Here is a 13,948-nt window from a genome sequence, read left to right on the forward strand (position 1 = left end):
GATAGCACATGATCAGCTCCATATGCTGTGCAGTGTAAAGGTTAACCTTCCCATCGTAGGAGCCGGAACAAAACAGGTACCTGTCCTGTGGTTGCCAGCAAGAAAAAACAACATATGTGAATGTTAAAAGCTCACAACTGAAATTGCGCCATGTCACAATGTTTTGCAATCAAATTAGACAAATGCCATTAAACAAACACATGGTACATGTCTAGTAGAATTTCTGTGAGCATGCATCTAGGCTACCAAGCCTCCCAAGTCGTCAATAAAGTTTCATTCATTCATTCATTCATTCATTCATTCATTCATTCATTCATTCATGTCTCTGTCCTTTACGTCCCCAGTCTTGAAAACCTTATCATGGATTACCAACTAGTAGTAGCTCGAACCCACACGATGCAGTTACTTGTCCCAAGTGGACAGAACCGGCTAGAACTAAACATGGCTGAATGCGAAATACGGAGCACGTTCTCACGCACGTGCCAGCGGCAATGCTTTGTTTCTCGGCGGCCCACGCGCTCGGGGAGAGGGGACACGCCGTGTAATGTGTATCGCCGCACGCGGCAGGTGCGTTGCGTCACGCGCGTGGGCCTCTCGGCGGGCCATTCGGTGTGCCAGACGGGGTGGCCTCCGACCGACCACGGCCGTCCCACCTGCTTCGCGCGCGCGCGTCCTCATGGACGCCGTCCGCCGCCAGCTGGGCCTGGACGACAGCGTCGCCGTCGGAGGCGGCGACATGGGCTCCGACAGAGTGAGTCTGCACCTTGGGCAAAGCATGCGCCTGACGGCAGGACCAGAGGTACTTACCTATGCTGAAGTGGCTTGGATGCGCTTCGCGGTAGAACTCCGGGAGCGTGGTGGCTGCGCCAGTGCCGGTCGCTCCGGTGAATTCAGCCCCTACAGTTTCGCTCCTTCCACTTTCGGGAGCATGCCGTGTTCCGCTTGAACACATTACAGCACGAAGGTTGACAGAGAAGCGCCTTCGGAGTCTTTATCAGCCTTCGCGCTGCAATGTGCTCCATAGCTGAGTACCAATTAACTTGCCCAACAACGTATTCTTACACTTGAACCGTTCCTGTGGTTAATTACTCAAGTGTGCAGTGTTTGATTTTGCATCGGAATTATTTCAGGAGAAAGTTTCGTTCCTCCGGGAGCTCGATTCGTTAGCTGCGGGCTGGGGCCGCAGCCGGAATAGGTTCAGCCTTGGAGGACTGAGCCATCATGGGCCGGATGCTGGCAGTGCGATGACTTGGCTATCGTAACGTAATATGATTATGGTCTTCACATTAACATTCGCTCATTCATAGGTGCGTCCACTGCAGCACGAAGGCCTTTCTCGGTATGAGAGGCTACCGCCGGTGAGGTAATCCGCTTTGTGTCCACAGGGAACTTTGCCAGTATGGTTGCACCTGTATAACGTGGTCACCTCCCGGGCACCCAGTGATGCCATACCTTATCGAAACAGGCAGGAATATATAAAAGGGAGGGTGGTACCTGAGGCCAAAGCAAGAGTTTTTTTTTGCGGAGATGGTTATGGGTTACAGAAAAGGAAAATCTTTGCCAAATGTACCCTTGCACTCGCTTTCGCACCGCCTGAAAATATTTCGGGGAAAAGGGAGGGGGATTCGAACCCCCCAACCCACCCCCTGGCTATTGACGGTACCAGACTTGAGGTGCATGGTTCAGGGGACAGAATAAAGGGCACCTTCCATCGACTCGAAGTGCCATGCTCTCTCTAAAAACGGCAGAACTGTGTACGAGTGTCACACCGGACGTGTAGCTTCGCCCATGGAACCTGGGGGTGGGTGCCAACGTTCTGGTGGGCACCGCAGATGAGCGTTCTAAGAAAAAAAAGTAAAAAAGCTACTGCCAATCTTGAAACCGCAGTCAAGCTCAGGCGGGCGAGGGAAGTTGGGGGAAAGGTCGTAACCGAGGTGTGAGGAGCACCAGAGGGCAAGGCACGTGCATGCAGTTCGAGAATGTGAGCTTCGGTTTGATTTATTGTTTTTTTTTTCCTGTGACCGGTTTCGCAGTTTGTTTCGAACATGCGCTATTTGGAGCCCAAGCGTGTAATATGCCCGTGATTCTTTTATTTAAGTCAATCGAGTGCGTGCTGTCCCCCCTCCTCTTGTGCGCGAGTGGTGTTAATATAGGACAGGAGGACCCGTGGTCAAGTAGGGGCTATGGTGATTAGGTGATTGTGCGCCCGGCGTCATCCAGGCTTGCGCGTGGCGCGCTCGCAAAAAATACTAAGAAAACAGTGCTGTGGTGTACGTGTGGGGGGGGGGGGGGGGGAGTTAGTTTTCGATCCCGAAAGGGGGAGGAAACGAACGAGACCACTAACTTTGCATAATCACTACTCTTGTGTCACAAGCTAGCACCAGTTATGCGGCTTTCACGTGCGCTCTCACCACGATGGTCAGCCATTGTGCGATCCAACTAGGGGAGGGGGGGGATGAACAAAACAATCGAAAACATGTCTACAGTACGGCAAAATAGCGGATTTATTATTTTCAATTGGAATACATATATTGCTTTGATAGTATTATTTTGTTTTGTTTATTTTTTAATCATTTCATGCTCTACTCTTGTCCTTTTTTGGTGCCCCCCCCCCCCCCCTCAGAAGTGAAATCGTGCATGTAAATCACTGCCGACGACCAATTCCTTCAGTGCTGTAAAACTGGCCACGTTTTACAGCACTTAGCATGTTTAGTGCTAAAAAATTTTAGGGTCATAGTTGCAGTAAAAATTTGCGTTCTGTGTGGGACACACAAATTCACGCAAAGGGTATGCCACATTGTGAGTCCAGAAAGACTCCAGAATGCGTTCGGCTCGTGGGCGAGTGCAGCGACGACCCGTTGGCGCTGGCGGGGTGGCCGCCACCGTCCACTATCGGGCTGCAATAAGCTCACGATGAAACGCTCACCTGCCGATCTGGACGCTGGTGCGTCGAAGTGTACGAGTGGACCGCCACGCACATAAAGGCAGAACACCAGCACGTTAGTGCATGCGTCTTCAAGTCTTGTGATCACGTCAACCAGGCACGAGACAACCCCTTTTGGTGGCGCTGGCTCATACTCAGAGAGAGATTGACCAAAAAAAAAGTTGGTGCCCTTCTAAGAGGGGAAATAAAACGGAAAAGGAGGAAGTAACTTTATTTTGTCCTTTATTTATTTTTTTATTTATTTATTTCCATTTTTTGTTTTATTATAATGACCAATTTTCAAACTCGATTCCTCAAACACAAGAAGAAAAAAGCTTCCAATTTTTTAATAATTTTCCTCGAGTAATGTACCTAGCCAGTAATCTCTTTCGGTTGAACGACTGATGTTTGGCCGATCCCCTGATTAGGTATGCGCCATTAATATAAGATAAGTAACAACAACAACAACAACAATTGTCCAGAAAAAAAAACCTAGTTATGGCCGGTGTGTCCATCCTCGGCGGACAGTTTCAAAAATCCTGCGGGCCATGCTTAATTCCCTTAATCAGACCACCCGTAAGCCTGACGAACTTACCGTCTGGCAATGGAACTGCCGAGGGTTTCGGCGCAAGCGAGCGAACCTCGAACATCACATAAAACTTAACCACTCGGACGCCTTTCCTGATGTAATTTGCCTCCAATAAACTGGCGCTTCTGCCAGGCTCCAAAATTACAAATCCTTCTCCGACATGGAGGAAGACACAGCCGTAGCATCATCCAAATTAAAACCGGCTGTCACCACCCTCGTTAGGCGCAACCTCACGGCCATTCGCCACGAGACCGGCGCGGACACAGCGTCGCGGCGCACGTTCTCGTAGAGTTAATTCCAACCCGAAAAAAGGACTGTGGTAGCATGTTTGTCCTAAACGTATATAGCCCGCCCAAGAACAAGTCCAAATTCACCAACCTCCTAAGGAAAACTCTCGAAATCTCCCGTGGCCACGCTTTACTTATTGTAGGCGACTTCAATGCCCACCATACCGAGTGGGGATACAAACGGGACACCGTTAAGGGTCGTAGCCTTTGGCTAGACGCCCAACAAGAAGGTCTCAGCCTTGTTACAGACCCATTGTACCCAACCCGAATCGGCAATAGTGTGAGTGGAGACACGACGCCTGACCTATGCTTCACTAAAAACATGCGGAGAGAGGCCACGTGATTTAACACGCAAGAAAATCTTGGTAGCGACCATTACATTGTAGCCATCACAAGCGTTTTCGGTGGCATTACGCATAAATCTGGAAAAACGCTTCGACTGGTCGACTGGGACGCGTTTCGAAAAATTCGTGCAGCAGAACGAGCTTCCCACTCTGACTCAGAATTCGACTCGGGAGCGGCAGAGATAGTCGATATTGAGGCATGGGCTGAGCAACTACGTCGAGATGCTGACACAGCTACCAAAAGTATACCCGCAGAGGCAGGCCTGTTTCAAGCAGACGCACGGCTTCTTCACATGTCGGAGGCCAAGAACAGTCTACGACATCGACTCAGCAAATATAAACTAAATCGCAACCTGCGTCGTCGGCTTGCCCGACTTGACAGGGAAATCGAAGACTATACTCAGCAACTCTTGCGACAAAATTGGCACGCGGCTTGTGATCGCATGGAGAAAGAGATCGGGATGGCTAAGACATGGCGGATCATGCGTTGTCTAATAGACCCTGACAAAAGTAAGACCACGCAACGACACAATCTAAATATTGTCCTCCACAAATTTAACGGAACCAACAAACAGCTTCTCCAGGCCCTTCAGGACCTCTACATTTCCCCTTCGGCTACCGAAACGCTCCCCCCTTACTCGGGCAGTGATAACGCCTTCCTCGACAGTAGCGAGGTACGGGATGCCGTTGCGGCCCTCCGGATCGGCTCAGCGCCGGGACCGGACGGCATAACAAATAAGATACTCCGCAACCTAGATGACGACTCCATCGAGACTCTCACGCGCTACTTTAACGTGTGTTGGGACGCGGGCCACATTCCCGCTCAATGGAAAACGGCCAACGTAACCACCATCCCCAAACCCGGAAAAAAGCTCCAAATTGAAAACCTTCGTCCAATTTCCCTCACCTCTTGTGTAGGAAAACTTCTGGAGCATGTAATCCTAAACAGGATCAACGCCTACATGGAAAAAAATTCCTTATACCCACACACCATGATTGGCTTCCGCCCCAAACTCTCGACACAGGATGTGATGCTTCGACTGAAACACGACGTTATTGACGGAGCGCGCTCCTCGTCAACAGATACTCGTGCCGTCCTCGGGCTCGACCTCGTTAAAGCCTTCGATAACGTCAAACATTCGGCCATCCTAGAGAATCTCAACAGCCTGGGGATCGGAAGGAGGGTGTACAACTACATTCGCAACTTCCTCACCGATCGAACAGCAACTATCACTATTGGCGGACTTAAATCAGACAAAATTCACCTAGGCAGTAGGGGAACCCCTCAGGGTTCGGTTCTTTCCCCCTTCCTTTTCAACGTGGCAATGATCGGTCTGCCCAATCTCCTCAATAGCATAGAAGAGCTCCAGCATAGTCTTTACGCCGACGATGTAACACTGTGGGTGTGCGGCGGTAGTGACAGTCACATTGAGGACACTCTCCAGTAAGCCATAAACACAGTAGAAAAATACGTTACACCCCGGGGCCTCAGCTGCTCACCCGAAAAATCAGAGCTTCTTATCTACCGTCCCACCAGTAGGGGGAGGAAATCTACTTCCACTCCCCCTTCAATCCAACTTTTTGCCGCCAGTTCGCACCGCATTCCCATCGTCTCGAGTATTCGCGTTCTTGGGCTTCGAATACAAGCGAATGGACACAATTCCGAATCGTTGCTAGCGCTCGAAAAAGTTGTGCACCAAACAACCAGGCTAATATCCAGGATAGCTGGTCGCAACCACGGAATGAAAGAAGCCAACCTCCTACGCCTCGTGCAGGCCTTTGTAATAAGTCGGGTGACGTACGCCACTCCGTACCTGCGGCTACAGCGGGCAGATGCAATTAAAATAGACGCTCTACTCCGCAGAGCCTACAAGCGAGCCATCGGTCTCCCACTAAACACGTCCACCGAGCGATTTGAGGCCCTGGGCCTGACAAATAGTCTGGACGAACTGATCGAGGCTCAACGGCTAGGGCAACTCGTACGGCTGACCTACAGCACAACGGGGCGCCACATACTCGACTCGCTGGGTATAGCTCACCCCCACAGTGCGCCTACTAGTGTCGCGATCCCGTCAACAATACAGGAAAATATTCAGGTCTCTCCGCTCCCGCGTAATATGCATCCTACACATAACAGGGAGCGGCGAGAGGCCAGAGCCCGTGCCCTGCAAAGATGCTTTGCGAAAGTCGAGAACGTTGCTTATGCGGACGCGGCTGATTACGCTGGTCGCGAGGCAATGGCCATAGCGGTGGTCAACAATCAGGGCAACACCATCGCCTCCTGCTCTATCCGAGCGAGAGACTCGGTGGTTGGAGAAGAGGTAGCCATTGCTTTATCCATGGTTGCCTCCACAAAAATCAAGACAATCATCAGCGACTCTAAATCAGCAATTCTAAATTTCTCACGAGGACACATATCAAGGGAGGCGTCCGCAATCCTCATTTCTGGTCTCCACCTCGAAAACCGGACAGGCAAGATCAACTTAATTTGGACCCCCGCCCACTCCGGCCTTGCAGGGAACGAGTCTGCGCACGAAGCCGCTCGAGGCTTTACCGACCGAGCGGACGGCCCTTCCGATGCGGAACTTGTCCCAATGTCAGGCAGGGACAGGCTCTTATGGTACAGTGATATAATCGGTCATTACCGTTTCAGCCGGGCCCGCTTCCCACCCGCGCACCCATCCCTCAGTAAACGGCATTCGGTGGTCTGGCGACTGCTACAGACCCACTCGTACCCAAATCCCCTAGTGTATAGCTATTGCTACCCAGGGCGCTATTCCCCCCAGTGTCATAGATGTCAGGAACGAGCGGACCTGGCGCACATGCTATGGCAGTGTCCGCAGGCGATCATAAATGGCCGCACAATAACAGTGAGCAGTGGGAGACCGTGCTGCTCAGCTCCAGCCCGGAAGATCAACTCTGGGCCGTCCAGCTGGCTGAGGACGCTGCCAGAGCCCAAGGGCTCACGGCCGACGACTAAGCTACACAGCTGGCAAATTGAATAAAGTTTACTCTCTCTCTCTCTCTCTCTCTCTCTCTCTCTGTGGCCGGTGTGCTTCAGACGACGGCCAGGATGTATTGGCTCCTGCGGGGTCTTCGGCCCTCTGGACGGCCCACTGCTGGATGGCAGGGTCCTCGCTAAGCAGCACTTCTCCCACTGCTCCTTGGAGTTGATAATAAATGTTCCTTTTGTATTGCTGAAGTATTTTCTTTGTATAGCAAGGCATTCGCAGAGCATGTGTGCCAAACGTGCAAGCTGGGGGCAGCGTTTACATTTACCGTCACGACTTTCTGGGGGGAAGTGCCTGCAGAGGCCTGGGTTCGGGTATTTATTAGTCTGATGACGTCTTCTTGTTTTTTGGTCAGCAAAGGGTCGGCTGCAAGGTACTTCCGTCTTTCGCCTCTGTATTGATCGAGCACGTCCCGGTAGGTGCACGGACATCCTTGGTGTTGTCGGCAGGGTATGTACAGGGCGGGCTCTCGGCAGGTGAATTCTCGAGCAGCCTCGCAGGCCCGTTCGTTGCCCTCCAACCCTGCGTGTGCTGGTGTCCATATTAAAGTGGTTCGGGTGTCTACGTTCTTGTCCTGCAAGGACTCGCTGGGCAAGGTCTTGGGCGAGTCCTTGCTGGGCAAGGACTCGCGGTGCCGCACTGGAGATTCTCCCCTTTGTGAACTTGCGGATTGCAGGTTGGGAGTCGCTGACAATTTTCCTCGCTTGGGTTGTGGCTAGGGGTAACGCTATGGCTAGTGCTTCACCTTCTTCGGGGTGTCGTGTTCGGATGGAGCAGGCGGTGAGAACCTTTCTTTCCTGGTCGCTGACGACTGAGACCATAGCCCTTCGTTGTTCGTAAGAGGCAGCGTCCGTGCAGACGACTTGAGGTGCTCCTTGGAGCTGTTTCCCTAGCGCTCGGGCTCACTAGGGCTTTTAGTTGTAGACTGGAATTGGGGTTCTTGGAGAGGGCAGGAATGTAGATGCCTTTGCGTCGTTCCGCTGTGTTTTTCTCCGAAAGCTCTCTTGTACGGGATGCGTAGGCGGTCGAGGATTTGCCTGCCGGTGGCCGTCTTGGTCAGACGTTCGAGGTGTGCATTGCGATGCGCCTCGATGAGCTCTTAGAGGGCGTTGTGTACACCCAGTGCCTCAAATTTTTCTTTAGAGGCACATATCGGGATTCTCAGAGCCTGCTTATGCGCCCTCTCCATGAGACTGTTGATTTTACTGCGCTCTGCCTGCTTTAGGAGTAAGAAAGGGGCTACGTACGTAATTTTGCTAATTACGAATGCATAGACGAGCTTTAGCAGAGTTTTCTCCTTCATGCCTCTATGCTTGTTGGCTATCCGCGCAATCAGCCTCGTGATCTGATGGGTGGCTTTCTCAGGGGTTTCTACTGTCTTGCCGTTGTGTCCGTTGGCCTGGAGGTGGATGCCGAGGATACGTATCTCGGCCACTTCGGGATTTGGGGTATCACCTCTCTCAGCATTATGCTGTGATTTTGTGGGGTATCCTTGGGCTTTCGGCCTTGTCTTGTGGTAATATATATAACTATCATCAAGAAATTCACTGCCAATAATTACTTCTGAGCCGCAAGCTACGCACCAATTCTTCCATGTATGCTTTCACTGCGATGGTCAGCCATTTTGCAATTTAAGTTGGGTGAAATTGAACAAAACAATAGGAAACTCGTGTACAGCACGACAAGATGGCGAAATTTTTCTTTGTAGTTTGGATAAATTTTATGCTTTGGGCTTTCAATTTTTTTTGTTGTTATTTGCCATTTTTGTTTATCCATTCATGTTTTCCCATTTTGGAAGCCCCTAGCTCCTACGGTGTGAAATCCTGCGTATGCCGCTGTTGTGCTGCAAAGATGCATCAGCAGCTGCGGCCGAGCAAAATGTAGTGGGCGTGGGACGTACTATAGCTGTTCAGACTGCTGGGTGGTCGCGCATGCAGGGCCGAGGCGGCGGCGGCGGCTTTCCCCTGGACATGAACATGTACGCGACGCGCAAGACGCTGGCCCAGGGCATGCTGGATTTGGCGCTGCTGGCGTCCAACGCGTGCCAGCTGCGCCGCGTGCTCTCTTCTCCTCCCGGACAGCGCTACCACGGAACCTGCGTAGCCTTCCTCGCGCTCTCCATCTCCTTCCAGGCACGTGCACCGCCGCTCTCCCTTATCTCTATCTACGTGAGGCTCTTCGATTTACAGCCCGGGATCACCGCGGACTCCCCGAGAAGCAGTCCAGCATTCGACTTTTTCATGTGTCCCTAAGGCTTCGGGAAATCCTCGGACTACCCCCGGAGTATCCGTGGTCAGTCCCAGACTGTAAATCGAAGAGCCCCATTCGCCCAAGAAAGTTGGCGGGAATTAGAAATATTGTAATTGGTAAGACTGCTTTTCTTGGCGTGCAATAAAAAGGCAGAAAATATATAGAAAAAATATATATTACGTTATTCGTTTGAATTGAAGTGTACCCAATGATGAGCCTAGCGCGGTCGCTTAAAATTCTGCGCGACCGTAAGTGAGCCTTCCACTTATTACCACTAACTAATGTAATCCGCCTTACAGGGCAACATGACACGTTGGCAGCGCGAATGTAACGAAGAAAGCCAGGGTGAAGAACTTCTCCCGGTTGCTCGCAGCTTTCCCGCAAAGCAGGACGGAACTTATAATGAAACCCGAGTCACCCACTCCCCGGTTAGCGTCTATTGCGTGCAAAAAAAAAGTACTTTGCATAATTTTTCCAGTTAAAGCACAGCTCTATCCAGTGGCATAGCCAGGAATTTTTTTCAGGGGGAAGAGGGGGTGGGGGGGCGCTGACCAAAAAAAGGAGTGGGGAGGTAGGAAGGCAAGGCTTCAAGTTTGAAATAACTGACTTGAACGTGCGATGTATGTATGAATGCTAAACGCTAACAGCAAAGCCCCCCTTAAGGAGCTTAGATGATGATGCTGATGATCTGAATTCACGTTCGCAGGTCTATGGGTAGGCCACGGGTATTCGTTCAGCCGAAGAGCATGCGGTTATGCGGGTACGCGCTCGTGAGCGTAATCGTGAGTGTACACGTGAGCGTGCTCGTGAGCGGCGTGCGGACCCCGAAGTTCACCAGGCGGAAGTGAAGGCCAACAAGCGACGAAGCCTAAAAAGCCTAAACTGCACGCTATCTGTTTTTTTTTTGTACTTCTTTTCTCGTCTTTTTTCAGCCCTGTTCTATCCTCGCTGTTCTATCCTCCCCTACCCTTTCCCCGATGAGTATCATGTCGATGTTGAGATTCTGGCAAACCTTTCAGATTTCTTCTCTAATAAAGAGCTTTCTCTCTTGTTCGCGAGTTTTGAATTAACGAAACTGAAGGTTCCGCGCTCCAGGCGGCCTCAGGCGGTTCGTCAGGATACTTCAGCTGCACGCAAACTTGGCATAAAAAATTTCGAGAGGGGGCAGAAACGTTCCTAGTGTGCCTCCGCCCCCCCCCACACACACACACACTAAACCCCTGCAAGCTTTACCGAAGTGGCGATGACGCCTGACCTTGACTAATGAAAATGTATGTATGTATTTATTGCACAAAAGAACGAAAGGAAGGTCCACCAACAGGCGTAAATTGTCTCGCCTAGGGGCGGACACCGGAACGCCTGCTGGTGTAGGAGAGGTGGGATAGGGAGGAAAGAGTACATAGGAATAGGGGGATTGGGTAGAGGGCTAACATAAATATATGACACATGGGCAAGAATAACCTATATACAACGTTAGGTAAAAAAAAAAAATCCCGTTTTCAAGCTTTTCCACATAGCCAGCCGTTTTCTTAGGTGCGGCTTCAGTGCATACCGGGTAGTACTGCGAGAAAGCTAACTTGCAGGTTATGCCGTATGTCTTTATGTGTCGGCATTGATTTAATCTCGCTTATTGACTCCTCGTGAAGCACTTTGCACAATTTAGACGTAGGCGTAGGCGCACGTTTGAATTGTTTTCGAACATTGCGTTAAGTACGACTCAAAATATCCTGCCTCCACTCGCGCAACTGTTCATCGCTAGTCATTCTACTGTCGTACACGTGAGAACCAATATCTCGTTTTGAAAAACAAATACATAAACTGAAGAAAATAGCGTTATATGCAATCAAAATGCTAGGTATTATCTATTGTGCTTAGTCCTCGGTGTCGCTAATTTGCGCCAATCTAGCGGTCCACATACGATGTGAATTGCCCGCCTTGATATGGCTCGAGTAGCAACGTCTTGCACCGCTCTCGCGTGCCGCCTCATTCGTCATGTTATTCCGCTCACTGAAAAATTCATCAAACAACAAACCCTTTGGTTGAACAGGCGATCGAGGCTGATTCGACTTCAGAGTTGGTGTTTATCCAGTGGGCTTTGCGTCAGGCAATTATCACGTTTACCAAAGCCGATTTTGACATATCTATGTCGAAAACATACGTTGTAGAATTTTGCGCGTCGCAGTGCATTCGATGGAAGCAACTGAAGTCAGTGGATGATGTAAGGACAAAGATTATCGTCCTCGAAGGTTATCCTGTTCGGTGGATTCCCCCTGGCTTCTCACTATGACGTCGATGATGATAGGACATATGTACGCGCGAACGAAGTTTTTTGTTATTGAAGCCAGACATGCATCAGTAATATATGCAAGGGTCCGGATACGATGGACCCAAAAATCGGGGAGGACGAGGTGGAGATTTTATTGCGAGTGAAAAGCCGGCCCTCCGCGTCGTGCAGAGAACCACGCGTCGTGCAGGTCAGCTTAGCGAAATGGGCTCGGTACATCGTCGCGTAAAAAAAATCACACAGCTGCCGAAGAGTCGCTAGGAAGCTGGAAACGAGGGCATCCCTTTGAGGCGCGGTGCGTAGTGCTGGACATGTGCTTCAATAGAACCACTTTCAGAATACACGTCGTACACGGATTGCCTCCTGCAACCTTCCCGTCAGCCTCTGTTCTGACGATCTGTCCCTCAACACTGCCTCCTCCTTCATACCAGCTACAGGCATCCGCTAATGCATTCGTAGTGGTGTTCATTTGCCGCTCCGCGTCGTCGTCGACAAACGAGCACAACGCCGCTGGTGTCGCTGTCGCAGCTGCTGGCGGGGCTGCTGCTGGTGCTACTGGGCCGGTGGAACATCAACTGCCCCTGGGAGCAGCGCAAGGCGGACATGCTCAACAACGTGGTCGTGCTGCTCTCCTTCCTCATCAGCGTGGTCAACGTGCTCCTCTCCGCCTTCGCCCCGGACTCGCCCCTCGGAGGCGGAGACCACTTCCACCCGCACGACTGGACGGCGCCGCGACACTAGGGATTTCGGCCGCCCGGGCGTGCGGTGTATCTTTATAGCCGCGACGGACGACGGCGCTCGCCTCGTTATGCCATCTCGAGGAAATAATAGCCCGATAGCAGCTAGGGCTCCCAAGGCGTGCACGCGAGATAGGGAGTATGTCCAACGGCGGTAGAAATTAGCGCCTCACGCCCTGTTATGTCGCTGCGCATTGAGCGCAGCATCGAAGGTCTATTTATGGGAAATCTACAATGCCGCGGAACCGAACTCACGTGGAACAAGCCAAGGTGTCGTGCTAGAAACGAGATATCTGAGCAATATAATACAACGACACAAAGTTCACGGAACGTGCGAGTTAGAACACCGTATCATAAACTGGGTTGGTACGAAGTACACGCAGCTTTCCTATTCCCGAGGACGTTGCGTATGATAATAGGCCCACGAGCTGGGCGTAAAGTGGGGGAGGCAGGAACGAGGAAGAATTTTCGTAACATTCCTGTAAAAAAAAAGTATGGCGAATTAGCTGCTATTGTAAGTTGCCAAGGTAAAACATTCCCGCCAGTCCAACACTTCGGCAAAGTGTTGCACTAAACCCTTTGCAAATCTTTGGTCCCTCCCTTCTGGAGATGAACAACCAGAAGCGAGCATTTTGCGCCAAGACTCTCTCGGCGCCCCGCCAATCACAGTCGCTTTGGTGGTCAAGGACCGCAACAGATTGGGCGCATGCATAACGCCACTTGGGGTCTCCCACGAAGTTCTCATTACTTCTGTCTCTGCTGCTGTTGCGCTGTAAGCTGGCTTGCGTGGCTGAAAAAGAACGAGTAAAGAAATGACGACCGTGTCGGGGACACTTGAAGGATTACGTTGGATAAACGATGCCCGAAGGCTTAACGCCCAGGTCCATCAAAAATGTTCAGTAAGCGCTTATCAGTTTTCGCGATATCTGAGGACGTGTAGCTTTACTGCAGGTTGTGGTTCACCATGATTTACGTGTAGATGCTTGAACTCTATAGCTTTCTTTAACTCAATAAACGTGCAGAGCTGCTGGGGCGATGGCGCGATATGAGGCACGACTGTGACACTTCCATAACCTCTCAGCACTGAAGATCAAGCGCCCACACAATCTCAGACAAGCGGGCTCTGATTTCAACGGAATTATTGTCACAGCAGCGCACGTGACCTCATTCTGTTCCTAAAAGAATCGTGTGTATCATCCAGTATGTACCCCCAAATAAACATTGTTTGATGTGCTCGTGCACTTCTACTGTCTCCTTGGCCGCTCATGCACCCAACTGCACTGCTCGCATCCTCCAGGCTGCCACCGACAGGCGACCCGCGGCATGCGGCATCTTTCAAGCACAAAAAATTGGCGTACTATGTCGCGCAAGGCTTGAACAGCGAAGCCGGAGGATTTCTTTTTATGTAAGCACTAAAGGACATTGCGTTGTTTATTTACATGTTCCGTCGTCGCTTTTCACTTGGTAATAGTATCGTCACATCCATGTATATCGTCGTCTTCCTCATGCATGACTGGCGGGCC

General features: G+C 51.0%; 1 protein-coding gene across 1 annotated transcript; it reads left to right on the plus strand.

The window, feature by feature from the left end:
- The first annotated feature begins 623 nt into the window (after positions 1-623).
- Positions 624-13,760, plus strand: LOC144158009 (ninjurin-2-like). The gene is made up of 3 exons (XM_077688698.1): positions 624-799; positions 9,092-9,286; positions 12,217-13,760. The coding sequence occupies exons 1-3, from the start codon at positions 677-679 to the stop codon at positions 12,427-12,429; spliced, it is 531 nt and encodes a 176-aa protein (XP_077544824.1). The 5' UTR covers positions 624-676; the 3' UTR covers positions 12,430-13,760.
- Positions 13,761-13,948: the final 188 nt, after the last annotated feature.

The sequence above is a fragment of the Haemaphysalis longicornis genome, unplaced genomic scaffold (genome assembly GCF_048455015.1).
Source record: "Haemaphysalis longicornis isolate Haplotype H1 unplaced genomic scaffold, Haemaphysalis longicornis Haplotype H1 scaffold_10, whole genome shotgun sequence".
NCBI classification, from domain to species: Eukaryota; Metazoa; Arthropoda; class Arachnida; order Ixodida; family Ixodidae; genus Haemaphysalis; species Haemaphysalis longicornis.

Excerpts from the sequence above, each read along its gene's own strand:
- LOC144158009 (XM_077688698.1), top strand. The coding sequence starts at position 677 with ATGGACGCCGTCCGCCGCCAGCTGGGCCTGGACGACAGCGTCGCCGTC. Across the intron at positions 800-9,091 it reads GCCTGACGGCAGGACCAGAG|GGCCGAGGCGGCGGCGGCGG; the intron begins GTACTTACCTAT and ends TCGCGCATGCAG. Across the intron at positions 9,287-12,216 it reads CGCTCTCCATCTCCTTCCAG|CTGCTGGCGGGGCTGCTGCT; the intron begins GCACGTGCACCG and ends TCGCTGTCGCAG.